At 41.8% G+C, this 17,229-nt stretch overlaps 1 protein-coding gene across 1 annotated transcript in view; it reads left to right on the forward strand.

Moving 5' to 3' along the window:
* Ppp1r14c (protein phosphatase 1 regulatory inhibitor subunit 14C) overlaps nucleotides 1-17,229 on the forward strand; it is a 105,710-nt gene that overhangs the window by 63,094 nt on the left and 25,387 nt on the right. The window contains exons 2-3 of the mRNA XM_021175239.3: nucleotides 1,385-1,468; nucleotides 3,583-3,615. Coding sequence (XP_021030898.1) covers nucleotides 1,385-1,468; nucleotides 3,583-3,615 — 117 coding nt within the window. The remainder of the gene's footprint in view (nucleotides 1-1,384; nucleotides 1,469-3,582; nucleotides 3,616-17,229) is intronic.

The raw sequence follows: 17,229 nt of genomic DNA on the forward strand, positions 1-17,229 counted from the left end.
AATGCTATCCCAAAAGTCCCCTATACCCTCCCCCCCACCCTGCTCCCCAACCCACCCACTCCTGCTTCCTGGCCCTGGCATTCCCCTGTACTGGGGCATATAATCTTCATAAGACCAAGGGCCTCTCCTCCCATTGATGGCCAACTAGGCCATCTTCTGCTACATATGCAGCTATAGACTCGAGCTCTGGGGGTGCGGCTTCCACTAGGGCTGAGCAGTCAGGTAGCTGGTGAATGCATGGAGCAAGATGAAGCACAAAGTTGTAGCCCTCTCTCACAGACTGCTTTATTTTTTACATTTGAAGATATAGAGGGAATACTCAAGTGACAGAACAGAGGGCCACTGAGTGCTGGATATTCAGTTTCCAAACCAATGAGGTCTTGCACCTGTCTTGCTTCCTTTTCTGGGTTGGATGTCTTTGGTTGCTCAACCCAAATTGTCTGCAGCAATATCAGGCATCTACTCAAATATGCTTTGTCCTTGTGGCTTAGTGGTCTTACCTAGAAGCTGCTTTTAAAATGTTTTTATTATTTCTTAGAGAATGTCATACAGTAAAGCATGACCATATTCACTCCTATCTCTCCCCGACCCCACTCCTCCCAGCCCCCTCCCTCCCCTCCACTCCTCTCTTTCTCTTGTTACTGTTTTATTTGTTTGTTTGTTCGTTTGTTTGTTTGTTTGTTTGGGGGGGAGACTCTCCTGCTGTGGCTGTCTCCAAGCTTCCCTCCTATTCTCCCCCCTCCTGTCAGCCGTGTCCTAAACTCTTCTTCCAAGGCAGCAAGCAATAACCAGCAATGTTCAGGGCTCCATTTTTCCTCAGCCTGCATCCTTTCTGAGGGAATGAGAGATTCTCTTGTGGAAAGATCATTTTTCTTAGAACTCCCTTGGGTCTTAGATTACACATCTTCTATGAAGCAGTGTCTGATTAGATGATGATTCTGAACAAAACCCTGTGGTGGCGTCAGGTTTTCTATGGACCAGGAGCTGTGAAGAGAGATGTGGCCCACAGTAAAGACTGGTGTGGTCAGCAAGAGGAGAGTATATGTGAATTCGAATCTGTAATTCCCACATTTTCAGAACTCTAACAATCTACCGTGATCTACCCATAGATGTGAGTACTGTTAGGAGCAGAATGCAGTGCTCCTGTGCCTTTGTTCCCTCTCATTCCTCTTTCTTTCTCCCATTCCTTCCCATCTCTCATTTCTATCCCCCTTTCTTCATCCTTCTCCATTCCCATCCCTGATCCCCTAGTCTTGCCTTCCCCTTCTTATCCGCCATTGCCCCGCCCCTGGATAGTCCAGTCCTGTATTTAACTCGATTGGGTTAGAGTGCTGGATTTAGTTTTTCCCTACACTAAAACCTTCATTCACATTTGCTTCCCCAGGAAGAAGAAATGCCAGACGTAGAAATTGACATTGATGATCTTCTTGATGCCAACAGCGAGGAAGAAAGAGCTTCGAAATTACAGGTAAACAGCTTTCAAGATCTAGGGTGTCCTGACCATAGATGTTTGAGTCCACTTGGGTCTCCAAAGCCTGGGTACCACCTGATGCTGTCTGGTGGGAGCACTGGCAGTCCCCAGGATTTGAACAATGGCATTTAACAGAACAGAAAGCATCCGTGCTAGCTCTTGCCCATCTGCTGCAACCCTGATAATAAAAACATCTGTTGACAAAAGTTTTCCAGGGACCTTCTGGGACAGTGCTCCCAAACCTTATTATCTTGGGAGACAAAGTCAATTCCATCTTGAATGGTCAATGTCTAGGGAAGAGAGAGGTGTCATGCAGGCAAGTGATAAGGAGAGAGACTGAGCCAGACCTGAGAATCTCCAAACCCCAGGCTTTTACTTTGCAATTGTGGATTAAATAATTTATGACAGCAATTTCTAGAATTATATTGCTTGGGATGTGATTGTGTTTAGTAAAATACCTTTTATTAGGTGCTCACCTGATTATATTCTGCCAGAATTGTGGGGGTTGAGGTGCCTAATGTTTCTTAGCAGACAGCAACACAACCCATATTTTCCCGTAGGAGGTCATGTCTCAATCATTACAGGGTAGTTTCTAAAACTAATTAACCCTGTGACCTGCCATTGTTCTTAAGGTCCACTGGTAATTACTGTTAGTGGCTGTTGGCTATCCCCAATGGCACATGATGACTGGAGCCAATCAAAATGCATATTTTACCTCATTGAAGTGATTAATGTGTTCATAATTACAAGTGCCTCAAGAATGGCGAGCAGCCTCAATTCTAATGATTGTTCTTTGTGTGTAGATTTCATTGGGAGACAATAGGGTTTGGGGTGTTTTGTTTTGTTTTGTTTTGTTTTGTTTTGTTTTGTTTTGTTTTTCAAGACAGGATTTCTTTGTGTAGCCTTGGCTATTCTGAAACTCACTTTGTAGACCAGGCTGGCCTCAAACTCAGAGAGATCTGCCTACTTCTGCTCTGCTTCCTGAGTGCTGGGATTAAAGGTATGTGCCACCACAGCTGTCCCCATGACAATAATTAAAAAAAAAAAAGATAAAGCAGACATCAGTTCTATCAAAAATCAAATGACATTTAAAAGGTCAGCTGAGAACTTGAAAGAGGCTTTTTGGTTGTCCTCCAAGTCCCCTCCCTGCTTGGTTCCCACAAGAGTGAGAAGAAGATAAAGCCAGCTATGGCTGAATCATGGCCAGAGCCCTCTCTCCATATACAAGATGGTGACCATCTTGTACAGGCAGGGTCTCAGCTTTAAGTATATCTGGATATACTTAATGTGAACCAGGTAGGTAATCCAAAGGGAAGGGTGTGAGTTTGTACATGTGTGCCTGCAAAAAGAGGGGAAATAGCATCTTTTAAAGCCAGCTCTGATCAGTGAGACATTTATAATTTAGTGAGGGTTATATTTGATTTTGCAAAGCTGTGATAGCACAAAAGGAAGTCTTTTGTTTTTCAAAAGCTCTATTCAGCATGTATATGTATGCATATGTATATGTGTATATGTATGTATATGTATGTGTGTATATGTATATGTGCATATGTATATGTATTGTGCATATATGTGTGCATATATATATATATATATATATATATATATACACCCATACTAGGGAAAAATACATGGCTGCGTATGAATGACATTTTTATATCTTAGCTGACCAATTGGATCTTTTAAATAAAATTTATTTAGAATAATATTCCTAGATATGTATTTATTGATTTCTACATTCAATGAAATAAAATGTGACTGTGGGTAGTCAGAAATTTGTCACAGACCATTGTAAAATAATGATTTCAAGATGAAATGAGGGGGCTGGGGAGAAGGCTCAGCAGTTAAGAGCACTTCCTGCTCTGCCAGAGAACTAGAGTTCAGTTCTGAGCACCCACATCAGTGGCTCACAGCTGTCCATAACTCCAATTCCGTGGGACATCGAGCATCCTCCCCTGGCTTTTGTGAATCCTGCATTCATATGTACATATCACACACACACACACAATTTAAGGTAAAATAATTTAAATTAACAAGAAATTACTTTTTCTTTCACCTTTAAGATGATGAATTTAAAAAAAAATCCTGACTTTCTGTGTATTTAATTCTAGGAAGCTCTCGTAGACTGCTATAAACCAACAGAGGTAAGCAAATTATTCTACCAAGTGTTGTGTTGAAATTGTTTTTTGTTTTGTTTTGTTTTGTTTTTGGTCAAATCCATTTGCCTGTTTTGAAAGCTAAGCTACACTGAGTGAATAGAAATGGTCAGTTTCCACCCATGCATGCCTGTTTCTCTCACAGTGCTAGCTTCATTATTTCTAAGCCTAACCCTGTTAGGTTTAGAAAGATGTTATTGGTGTAGGGTGTGCTTATGTTTTAGAGGACATTGTGAGGCAGTGCAGAGTTGCTATAGAAGGCGAATGTAGCTTATGACTTTATGGGTACACATTTAAAAAATGCTTCAAATTGGGCTGCAATGTGGCACAGCAATTAAAAGCAGAGGCTGCTTTCCAGGAGGCCTGGGTTAGGTTTCCTGCAGCCACAGAGCAATTCACAACCATCTGTAACGCCAGTTCCAGGTGATCCAATACCCCATGCTGCCATCTGTGGGTACCAGGCATGCACACGGTGTATAGACAAATATGCAGGCAAAAATCACACATGTAAATGACCTGTATTAGGAGAGAAAGATATTATGTTTTGTCTGGGTGTTCATCAAGTGGTGTCTAGTATAAGAAACAATAGATATTGCTGATTAGATATTTGATGTAGAGATAAAGATTTTGATCAGTTATAAAATTATAAGTCCTCCCCCACCCCCGCCAAAGACTTGGTTCCTGTGTAAGTCAGAGAAGTTGGAAGATCTGTCAGATATTTGGAGATCACTTACTGTCAAAGAGATAAGGGTGACTCTTCTGAGTTTTGAAGTGGTAAACTCTGGAGAAGAAAATATGTATTGAAGACTGTATAAATATCTGTGTTTTATGATCATTTGGTTTAAGGGTAGATATCAATTTTTGAGCTGTGTATTTCAAGCCCGAGTTTTGATTACATCCTATAGAAATTTAACTGTTTAATTTTGTCTATTAAAAGTGTGCTTGGATGAACATGACACACATTCATACTCCTGAAAAACCACCATATGTCATAAGGCCAAGAAAAGAACGCTTCCCTTTCCCCTCCCTCTCTCTAGAGGCAGGTATCCCATTTCCTTTCAGTCATTGTGATTTTCCTAGCTATGTAGTTACTGCTTTTATCCATCATTGACTTTCTGGGAAAGATGATAGTTCTCTTACTATCTATGTAATTTCTTTTTATTCATTACTTTAATAAAATTAGATAGGAGAATTTTATTAAATCAATAGTTAAAGTCTGTAATATTACCATTTAAACATGTTTTCACTACAGAGCCAACAGTAAACTAGGGCCATGGCTCCTTACATGCATAGGTGCACTAGCACCTGTGCATGTGTGTGTGTGCATGTGTGTGTGTGTGCTTGTGTGTGTTCAAGTGTGCATGTGTGTGTGCTTGTGTGCAAGTGTGTGCAGGCGAGTGTGCATGTGTGTCTGTGTGCATATGTGTCTGTGTGTGTGGGAGTGTGTGGTCCTTTTTCTTGTCTATTTTTCACCCATTGTCTTTATTTCTCCCTCAGCTTTCTGATCTATGATTTCTTCTTATTTATAAATCACCTTTTAGATGGAACATTGAAGCTCATTCCCATTCTCTTTTCCATGCCCTTCGCCTCATACTCAGCTTTCTTACAGACTTCCTGGACTTGAGTTTTTCTAGCACTCTTGTTGACATCTTAAAGTGTTATCTGTCTCATATCAAACATCTCAGATTTCTTTATGGGTTTCCATTTGTTTCAGTATTTTCCCCTGTTTCAGTAGTCAACATTATTCTCCTTGAGGATTTTAATCAGGTGTTTTACTTTTAACATTATTCTGCTTATTCTTGGGTCTTATTCTGGTGTGAGCAGGTTGCCAGGGAGACTTTTTAATGCTGCTTTATGTGGCATAAGATAAGGGAAGTATAACCGTGAGCAACATAATAATGTTGGTCCCTTAAGATTCCATTACAGTGAGCTGTCACTGTTGTTGCTATAAATGCAGGGTATTTACACAACAAAAATCTCACATTTGTTCCTGAGAATAGAGCCCAACTTTAAATGACTCGAAGTTGCGTGAATATCTTTCTTTGTTCCCCTGGGAAGATTGAGGTTGTGTCAAAGTGATTGTTCCAACCCCTGGCTGGAAAGTTGCCAGCTTGACTTCAGGCTGTTTGGAAGAAGGAGGCAAGAGAGCCTGCTCCTTAGCTGTTTGTAGAATAGAGCTTCTTTATCTACAGACTGTTGAGTATGAATATGAATTAGAACATTCTGATATTTGAAGAGCAATTTAAAGTTGATATGTTGGGTTAGACAAGACTGCTAGGGATGTAGTTGAGAAAAAATGAGGGCTGGACATGGGGCTCAGTGTGGAGTGCTTGCCTGGAATATTAAGTGTTGTCACCTGAGTCCTCTGTCCTGCCTGGTATCCCCCTTGGGAGCAGGTGAGAAAGCAGCAGCAAGGGCATTTACTAACTCTCGGGGAACACCCTTTATATTCTCCACCCTCACCCAGTTGGTCCTAAGCAAGCATGTCCTCCAAGTGGCAGTTCCTGATTGGCTACCATTGGCCAATCTCTAGGCTCTCAGGCAGGCTTCAGTTTGTCCCTCATGTGAAAGTTGCCTCTGTGGCTGGGGGGCAAAGGGGAAGCACTTGCTGTTTACTGACTTATGAGGATTTGGCCACCACCCTGCACAGGGTGGAGAGTTCCATCCCCAGTACTAAGGAAATTAAAAGGCAATGGATCATGCAGATGGGTAATACACAATATGCAGAGGCATGGGTTGCTGTTGAGAACCAGATTGGAAGGCGGAGAATGTTGCTTCTTAGATACCCACTCTGTTTTTGTTCAGTTTCCCTCTTGGGTAGATGGTTATGTAGCTGACAAAGCTTAGGCTGTCAGATTTATATTTTGATGAGTCCCATAGACCACTACCCAAACAACCCCTTTCATGTCCCCTGCTTTTTCCCATGTCTAGGGATCAAAATCAATGACTCACAGCTATGCAGGTAAGTGAACGTGGAGGGTCCTGATCCTGCAACAATATTCATCTAATTTTTTTTTGAGAGTGTGTGCATTTATGTATGCCTGTTCACGTAAGTGTGTGTATGTGTGTGTGAAAGCAACTGTGGCTACCTCGAGGCTACGGGTCAACCTTGCCTGTCATGCCCAGGTGCTGTCTATCTTGGTCTGCTTTTATGCTTTGTTTCTTTGAGAGAGGATCTGCCAGGGTCCTGGAGCTCTCCATGTGGGCTAGGTAGGTGTCCTGGCTAGTTTTGTGTCAACTTGACACAGCTGGAGTATTCACAGAGAAAGAAGCTTCAGTTGAGGAAATGCCTCCATGAGATCCAACTGTAAGGCATTTTCTCAATTAGTGATCAAGAGGGAAAGGCTCCTTGTGGATGGTGCCATCTCTGGGCTGGTAGTCTTGGTTCTATAAGAGAGCAGGCTAAGCAAGCCAGTAAAGAACATCTCTCTATGGCCTCTGTATCAGCTCCTGCTTCCTGACCTGCTTGAGTTCTCATCCTGACTTCCTTGGTGATAAACAGCAGCATGGAATTGTAACCTGAATAAACCCTTTCCTCCCCAGCTTGCTTCTTGGTCATGATGTTTGTGCAGGAATAGAAACCCTGACTAAGACAGTAGGCTAGGCTAACTAACCAGAAAGCCATAGGGAATCCTCCAGGCCTCTGCCTACCCAGTGCTGGGATTAGAGTGTTAACTACCACACCAGGTTGGGGGTTGAATTTCGCTCTTCATGATCTCACAGCAAGCTCTTGGCCAACTGGTTTATCTACTCAATGTCAGCCTCTGGTCTTGATACATAGGCCTGGGAGATTTAAAAAAAAAAAATCAGCCTTTGACTATTCTGAGAGGAGGGAAATGAGCTGGAGTTCCCAAGAGGGCATCTCTGGATTCTTTTTTTAGCTCATGGTTTCAAAGAATAGAAGTGCTGCCAAGTGAGGGAGTCTGTTCAACTTCATTCATCCTAAAGGATGCTTTGAGAAAGGTGAAATGCTTTGCCTTTTAGTAGATGCTTGTAAGATACAGCTGTGTGACACCTGGACTAGAAAGAAACATACTGGCTTCTATTTTTTCAGAGTTAAGTAGCTCACATTGTATTAACCTATATTGCCCTGTTTCATCCACAGCCATCAGGTGAAGAGGGTTTGGGTAACTTGTCTTCAGTGTCAGAGCAGTAATCCAAGGAGCCAATAGTTGACTCTGAGGTCTAACACTGGGGCTTGTGCTCTGTAGTGCTGTCCTGTTTGTCCTCATGAGTACCTTGTCTCAGAACTTTAGAGAATTCTATCTGATCTGAACTAGATGCTAAATAGTTAGGCATCCCTCCTTTTAAAGCAACCATTTCTGGAGGTGTTGTACTTGATCAAAGTTACGTTATACATGATCATGCCACTTGAGAGTTTGGAATGTAAACAAGGCATCTTTGATGATGTAGATAGAGTTGTTTATACAACCTTACCACAGAGGGAGAAGAGATGGTGGAAAGAGAGTGAATTTTGATTGTGTCTTTGGGGAAAAACGAGCTGGTGCTGAGTAATTTTTTAATAAGGCTCTCAACCTCTCTGAGCCTCAATTTCCTCTTGTTATAGAGGCTCCTGTAAATAGAGGTACTCATAACTGTCCCCTAGCAATTCAGTAAGGGTTATTAACAGTGATAATTTTAATGGCAATAACGACAATAGCTAATGGATTTATAAGCTGGGAATTAATTATGTACTGAATATTTCTTTATTAATATATTAAACATTTATTAAATCACTCATGGCTTAGTATTTTACACAGACTTAGACTTCCAGAGCAGTTTTAGATTCACAGTGTAATAGACCAGAGGGTATAAAAATTTCCTGTCTATATCCCCAGCTTCCTCAATTATCAACAACCCCCCACCAGAATGGTGCATTTGTAAGTCCTGATGAGTTCATATTGACACTTGGTAATCACCCACGTCCATAGTCTACATAGGGCTCACACTTGCTCTTGTACCTTCTGTTGTACTTTCTGTGGTTTTGAGAACTCTCGGCTTGTGTTCATCGTAACTGTGTCGTACAGAGTAGCTTCACTGCCCCGCATTCTACACTGCCCTGCATTCTGCCCTCCTATCCCTTTCCTCCTTGCAGGCCCACACAACACTGTCTTTGCTGACCCCATGATTTCCTCCTGTTGGCACCAGCTGGAGTCTTGCAAGATGTTACCCCCACAGCCTGACTTCTTCATACTCAGACATTTCAGTCTCCTCCATGGCTTTCCATAGTTTGACAGCTCACACTATTTTAGTTCTAGATGATACCCCCAGGTCTATACCTAGTGCTCACACATTAAAGGATGCTTGACTTGCTTTCAAGTGTTGGCAGTGCTGCTCTGAATACTCTTGTGCAGGCTTTTGTAATGATAAGTTTCTGTGTCCTTGGGATAAATTCCAAGGAACATGTATTGTACCTTAAGACTATATTTGGATTTTTCGGGAACATACCAAACCCTTTTGAGGTAGGCAGATGGTTTTTTGTTCTCATCAGGAATGAATATTCCTCCTGCTTCAAGTCATCCACAACACATTAACAACATGTTAATGTTCTCGACTTGTGGTCGTCCTGAGAGGTGCATATTGATATATCTTTGTTTTTAATCTAAATTTTCCTAAGACATGTCATATGGAACACTTACTTGTATACACATTTGCTACCTATATATTTCCTTAGGGGAGAGATATCTAGTGAGATCTCTAGTTCAATTTTTTTTAATGGGGTTTTTGTTTTTGCTGATGTTGGATATCAAGATGACTTTATTTTTATTTTTTATCTTACGATTCTGAGTGTTTCATCTGCATGCATTTAAGTGGATCACATTCATGCAGTGCCCATGGTGACAGAAAAGAGGATTTCAGATTCCCTGGAACTAGAGCTACAGGCAGCTGTGAACCACTATGTGAGGGGCTGGGCACCAGACCCAGGTCCCCTGTAACAGCAGCAATTGTCCTTAACCACTGAGCTGCCTCTCCAGCTCCTACTGTTGTGTTTTAAAAATTCTTCAAGAGATCATTGGTATAATAGTTGTGTATCATATACAAAGGAGAGAGTGGGAAACACAGTTTGTCTTGGCCTCCAGGCTTTTATTAATGGGAATGTCTTTTCTTCCACTCTGTTCTTTCTCTCTGGAGTGTCATTTATACAACAGTTTATTTAACGAAGCCCAGCTTATCAGTGCTCTCTTGCATGGATTTTTTTCTTTGCCTTTGTTGATGTTCCTAACACTCATCACTGTGGACAACCACTACCGTTTTCTCCTTCAATATACATCTTACTGGACTGCTATTGTTTGACATTTAGGTCTATCTTTGGTCCATCTGAGTTTCTTTTCGAGGAGAGTGAAGGGTTGTCTCTACAGTATTTGCTTTTATCTTGAATGTGCATGTCCAGTTTGTGTCAGCACAAGTTGTTCAAAAGTTTTTTTTTCTTGCCTCACTCTTATTATTGCCTTTGATCCTTTATCAAAGATTAGTTGATTACATTTCTATGGGTCTATTTCTGGCCTGTCTATTCTGGGTCATGGCTGGGTTTCTCTTTCTCTTATAATACTACACAGTCTCAATTACTTGAGCCTTACAGTACATCTTGAAGATAGATAGCATCCTCTCTCTAGTGGCTTTCTTCTATTGGTCCTGTGATAACGGTTGTCAGTCATGTGTCTCTGCACTTTAGAATTGGCTAACAATAACCACAAAAGAACTTACTGGGAGTGGTAAGTGAGATTACATTCAATCTGGAGGTCAAGTCGAGAAGAGACATCATATTTGAAAACAGTATATCTTCTTACCAATAAAGCTGGAATGTCTCCCTCTCTTAGTTTCTTTCCCTATTGCTTCAATAAAGTACCCTGACAAAACCAAATTAAGACAAGAAGGGTTTTTCCTAGCTTACAATTCAAGGTACAGTTCAGTATGGTGGGGAAAACGGGGCAGCAGAAGCTTGAAGCAGCTGAATTTGTCACAACCAAGCCAAAAGCAGAAAGCAAGATGAGTGTCAATCCTCAGATCTCTCCATGGTTCTCCAGTTTCATATGGTCAAGGACCCTACCAAAAAAAATAGTACCACTCAGAGTGGGAAGGTCTTCACACCTCATTTAGTCCATTCAAGGCAGTCTCTCATGAGCATGCCCAGAGGCTAACCTAAACCTAGGTAATCCTCCTAGGTGTTCTTGGAGGCTTGTCACCTACATGATTGTAGATATCACCAAGTTGACAGTTAAGACTAAGCATCACATCTGCTATTTTTATTGATATCGCCTCAAGCTTAGGGATTCTTTCCTTAACTGTGTCCATTTTACTTTTGAGCCACAAAAGGTCGTCTACATGTTGGTGAGTGTTTTTCCTCACCAGGACTTCCCCTCTGCCTGTCTGACTATTCAGCAGAACCTTTGGTACAGTACCATAGTTGGTTTTGATTCTTAGTCCACTATGTTTCCTGCTGTTTTTTCATAATGATGGTTGCTGTTTCTTTAAACTGTGAGATTTGACCTTTTCTGTTGTCTTGTATATCTGCTTAATGAATTGGGTACAAGAGACTTGTTACCAGTCATTAGTAATAGAGGTCTGGGCTGGGCAGGCAGTGAAAGCATTCTACAGCCTAACAACACAGTCTCAGCCTTTTTGGTGAGCTATTGTCCCTGGACTGTCCAGTTCCTTCCTTCCTTTCAGTCTCCACATCAGCTCTCCTACTGTACCTTCCTCTAACCTCCCTGGACCTTACCCTGCCCCCCAAAAGATAGAGCCAGCTAGAGTTGGTTTTGGTCCCTTCTGTCAAGTTTCTTAGATTCTAGAAACACAAAGATTTTCCTTTGATGTTCAAATTGAGGACTTGGGGAAACTCACTAAATGATACGACCCCAGACCCAGGTCCCCTTAGGTTTTTTAATCTCTCCAAGCACTTTGTCATTTGTGGATGGGTCTTCTTTCAGGTTTTGGTTCCCAGGGAGACAGAAGCTGCTCCCTGTGGTTTTTCTACGCCCTGTTGTAATTCTCTGTATTCGCCCCCCCCCCACTCATGTTCATGTTATTGGTTTGCCCTGTGGCCTCACCTCTCTTACAGATCTAAAGAGGAGTTGCTGATCTTTCATTTGGCTGTTGGCTTTTTTACTTCATGGTAGGAAAAAGTTTCCATATGGATACGTCTCAACATCAGACTGGAGACAGATTCCGCTGTTATCAGTTAAGGAATCTGCTACATAGAGAGGCTGCCAAAGTTTCCAAAGCTTGTCAATGAACAGGTCAGAGTATGCATGGAAACCCATAATGTAAAGATAATGCACAAGAGGGCTGTGACCTGCCCACTGAATCTGAATCTATAGAAAGCCTCCCACTTACATTCAAACATTCAAAATATTCCAAGTCACCAATTGCATTTTTCAATTGCTAACATCAAAAAATGACTTTCAAAGAATGTACTAATTTCTGACAAGTATACTGATTTGGGCATTTCACCCTCTGCCATATATTTTCGGCCATGGTTTTCTTCTCTGTGTGTCACAGGCTGACTACTGAAAGGACTTTCATTTCTTCACTTTCAAGTCTTAAGATCACATAGCTGTGCCTCCATTATATAGGAGTAAGAGACAGAAAATGTGTTTGGTACCTACAGGAGGATCCTGCCTTCAAGATTGCAGGGAGTGGCAAAACCAAGAATGGGCTGTTCTGAAAGGGGCCTGCTCCTAGCAGAAGGCACCCATGTCACTGTTCAGGGTAAACATCATGTTTTTCTTTCAGCACCTGGGTGTCATTTGCTCTCCCAGTGGTTGTGCTACAAGCATGCCTTTGAACAATCAAAGCCCATCAGTTGCTATGGAGCTAGGGGTCTCCAGGATGATTCAGAGGCAGTGGTAGTGAGAAGCATTTCCAAGTCCTAGTTATGTGTATGGTCATAGAAATGTCAGGGCCATTTCTATGAAGTAAACGTGCTATGTTTTAGAAGTAGAAACCATCTGATGCTTTCTGGAAGACAGCCACTCTGATGCCTTTCCTCTCACCCCACCCCCACCCCAGTCCTGTGCATAGAAAGGCAGAGTCTGCTTGTTTGGGCCTTGTGCCATGACATCACTTTTCTAGGGGCTTTGGCAGTAGCTGTGGTTAGCTTGTCATGTTCATATCTAGTTTATGCTGACATGGACTGACCCACAGTCTTCCTTGAACTGGCTAGGGTGGAGAGATCACCTGAACAGAGTATCGACAACACCGGAAGCTATGTGGGTGAGTTAAATACTCACTGCTATTTAAAAGGCAATCTCTTGAGAAGGGAGCTTGGGTAGGAATTTCAATGCTCAAAGTAATGTCAAAATAGGGAAACAGGTCATCACTTCCTTCTGTCAGCTCAGCAGCTTCTGTCAGTTAGGAGCCAAAGTGTTTGCCAGAGTGTGGCTCAGAGGAACTGCTCCAACAAGGAGCAGCCAGGTTGCTCAGCTTAACAACTCTGAAGTCTCAAGCAGGAAACCTTGTGTTATGCCTCTGTTAGGCCCTTCCCATCTGCCTATGAGACTTCTTCTAAAGAGCCATCAGTCTGGGTCTGCAAAAGGAACAGATCTTGACCAAGTAAAGGACTCCACACCCCACAAAAGGATCCCCAGATAACTTCTTGCCTATCCATAGTTAATAAAATAGTGTTGCCTAAAGAAAAAGTCACCATAAACATGAGTATACAGAAACAAATTGGATACCTTCAAAAAACAAAACAAAATGAAACAAACAAACAAGTAAGCAAGCAAACAAACAACAACAAAAGAAAAAAACAGAGTCATAAGGCACTCCACTCCAGTGCTGAGGCCATTGGTGTGAAAGCCATGAAGTTCTGTAGAGTAACAGAACAATGAATTCTACAGGATTGGGTTAGTAGTGAGATCCGAATGAGCCTTTATCAGGTAGCCTAAAAGATCTCAGTTCCTGAGTGCCCTGACTGTTAACTGCACATTTTCATTCTATGCCTCTGCCCTGCTCCCCCCTCCACTTTTAGTTTTACAAGACCAGATTTTTTTGTGTGTGTGTAACAGCCCTGACTCTTCTGGAACTCCATCTGTAGACCAGGGTGGCCTTGCACTCACAGAAATCTTCCTGCTTCTGCCTCCCGATTAATGCTGGGATTAAAGGCAAGTGCCAGCACCATCGGTACCACCACCCAGCGTTTTGTATTGTTTTGAGGTTTTATATAGGCTAAGGACATCCGCAAATTCATTACATAGCTGAAGACAACCTTGACCTTCTAATTCTGCTGCCTGTATCTGCTGAGGGCTGGGGTTTTAGGTGTGTACAATGCTGGTCTTGTGTGGTGGTGGAGATTGAATCTAGGTCCCAAGTTTGCTAGGCAAGCATTGTGCCCACTAAGCTACATTCCCAGGCCCTTCCTGTTCTAATGCACCAGACCTCCCTGCCCAGTATGTGTTGGAGCTGACATTTAAAAGAATTTCCATGCTCTTTCTCCCCCTCGACGCTTTTCTCTGTACTCTTACACAAGGAACATCAGCTTCCTGCTGGTGTATGTATAAAACCCATTGAGGTGGTCTTTACAACCCAGAAGTATTCCCTAATAGTAGTTAGGGACAAAATTTTTTGTCCATTTCCTGTTTGGTAAAGATTCAGCACTCTACAAAGTTACAGAACGGTCCATAAGACTGTCCCCACTTCAAAACCAATTACAGGTTTAGGAGTGCCTCAGGTGAACTTTGTATTTGGTGATTTAATAGAGGAGCCCACAGAATCATTGAAATAAGTTATATTTCTTATTCTGATAACAGATAAAACAATAGTTTGGAAGAGATTCCAGGAGTCAAATATGGGATCATCCTGGACATATTTGGCTTCTAGTTTTTTCCTCCCAGTAGAATGAAGAGTTAATTTTGTTAGCAACGTTGTGTGATATCATGTGCAGAGTAGCAACCGTGAGTTTTGTCTGAGCTTAGGTGGCCAGAGTTTGTCTGGTGGCTCCAGTGTTTTGACATGATTGACCATCCAGAGAGCTAACCTCAGTCCTCAAGTGTTATTCACGAGCCAAAAACTTTGGACCAAAACAAATCAGAAGACTTTGAGGAAGATCTCCTAAAGTGTTGCGGCCTGCCCGCAGTCCACAACACGAACTGTTCAACTGAGAATGGCAGTTCGCTGAAAAGAGAGGAATCTAGACGGGGCGGAAGAAAGAATGGAGCTAAGACAAATCCTGATCAAAGCTCAATTTTACTATTTCCAGACACTCAGTTATAAAGGAAGGGGGAGGGAACCCAATATCCCGCCAAGTAACTCAGGGTCCAGTAGCAGGACGAACACGTGTGTGCCTCCAGGCAGCAAAGGCAGGTTCCAGCAGTGGGCATGGCAGGACGAATGAGCACGTAGCTCCACCCTTGAGCAAGCAGGTTCCAGGCTGGGGGAAGGGAGGCCACATTTCCTCCCATTAGTTAACAAAACAAAAATAAAAAAGGGGGTGGCCTGAGGCAGAAAAATTATCTATGTTCAATAGTTCTGCCTGAGTTCTTAGGGCTAAGGAAAAAACCTATTTCCGTGGGATTCCCTAACTTTTCTAATGGTAAACTGTATTTGGCTAAGACTGTCTTTAAAGCACTGACAGAATAGCAGCACTGGGCTGTAGGCTCTGACTTTATAATGCTAATTAGTGCTGAATAGGTAGCTACCTGTTTGCATTTTAAGTAGGGCGTTGGAACCCTGGCTGAGTTTAACTAAACAAATTTAGAATAACACTGAGCTGATAATCCTCCGCAATTTTGGGTGACAGGCAGGGGAAACAGTGAGAAGGGGGTAAGACCAGCTGTTTAGTACAAGGCCAGTTGGCTTTTTATTTGGGTGGGAGGCAGTGAAGGGCCTGCCCTTACGACAGCAAGGTCTCCAACCTCTCTCCCCCCTATTAATTAAGTTTAAATAGGCAATGCTTAACAGAGGTGATCAAATGATTCTTTTCATCCATAGATGAGTGGGCCTTTAACCTTGACTTGGGTGGACATTGACCTGATTCCTCCCATGAGCATTATAACAACTCACATCTGTGGCTCTTGGTATCTTTTGGGGAGGGGAGGCAGAGCCTTAAGTATTTTTGGTTTTTAGCTGGAGTCAGATACCAACCTCTTTTAAATCAGGTGTGTCACACAGGGAACTCAGAAACGGTCAAGCTGGACCTTCCCTCCGCAGTAATCTCCTGCGCCAAGCGGTACCCATACTGTATTCATATGATTATGAATCAGTAGCGCAGTTCTGAGTTTATGCGCGGTCTCTATATGAGACTTGTCAACCTCAGATTTAGCAAGGCCTAGACAAGAATTATGTCAGTATTAACACCATTAATTTTGGTTAAAATAGGAGCTGAAAGTCTTTCCTCTTCATACCTGTTATTCCCTAGCCTGAGGAACTAAGGACACCTTGCAGTAACAGCAAGGGTGAAAAGCCAGAGGCCAGCTAAGGGACTAAGCCCATCTCTATCAAAATAAGAACTAATCTCTGTAAATTTATATGAAATTTCTACTTCCCTAGCTCTCCTGGTAAATCTAAATCTTATCTTAGACTAAAAAGCCACATGCTGGGATGTCCTTGGAAGGGAGATTAGCAGTACCACCTGTTTGCTCTTAGAGGCGGAGAACCGGAGAATGTAGATTGACCTACTTGAGAAAAGGAAGAATTCTAAACAATGAGAGTGTAGCAATGTAAATTTTCTGTTTGGAGAAGTCAAGGTACTTTATTTAGATGCAAATTGTAAAACTAAAGCTAATTTCAAATTAGAAGTAACTGGGTGCCAGTGGCGTTTTGCTGCAGACTGACCTTTAATGTCAGTTTGCAAAAAGTTTAGGACAAATAAGGTGAAGGCAAGATGAGCCTTTGGTGACCTTGGGGGAAATGCTCTGAATTAACTTTGCTAGGTAATTTAGAATATAGGAATCTCTAATAATTGAACTGAATATTAGACCAGTCTAAGATTGAGTTAGAATGGCTGGTCACACTGAAGAAGAGTGAAAAATCATTATGACTCTATTAAATGACTAATTTTACTAAGTCTGAATATACAGTCTCTGATGTACTATTGCCATAAAGTTAAAAGGCTAGAAGCTAGTCTAAACTGGAAAAATGACAAGCAAGGATTTAAGGTAAACTTCCCTTGAGAAGCATTAGTTAATAAAATACTTTCCACTTAGGAAACAATATATACTGAAAGATTAAAACTTTTGGCTTCTTGTAAAGAAGCAGAAACAATAAACATTTTTCTTACATAATGTAAAGCTATATTAGCCATACGTAGAGGCAAAATTTTTTAGTGATTACCAGTTTACTAGAAGCAAAAATCTTTGAATTTAAGCATTATTTTAAACATCTGAATAGATCTGTAACACTGTTAAAAAGAAATTTTCTTGAACACAGGGAAAAAACTTTTTTAGGCATTGTTTGCAAAACAAAAGAAAGGGCCACAAGCCGCTCTGGGGCTGCCCAGAGCCCTGTATTGACTCAAAGGTAAAATACTTTTTAATCTGAGCATTAATCTTAAATTTGCAGTCAAACTGCAAGCTGCAGTCAATGGAACAATGGCAGTTTTAACCATAATTTTTAAGTTTTTGTGCAAGGTTAGGATAATATCTACAACGTTGGGAAAGCAAAACC

This window comes from Mus caroli, unplaced genomic scaffold, assembly GCF_978045245.1.
Source record: "Mus caroli unplaced genomic scaffold, Mus_caroli_1 scaffold_9, whole genome shotgun sequence".
Lineage (NCBI taxonomy): Eukaryota > Metazoa > Chordata > Mammalia > Rodentia > Muridae > Mus > Mus caroli.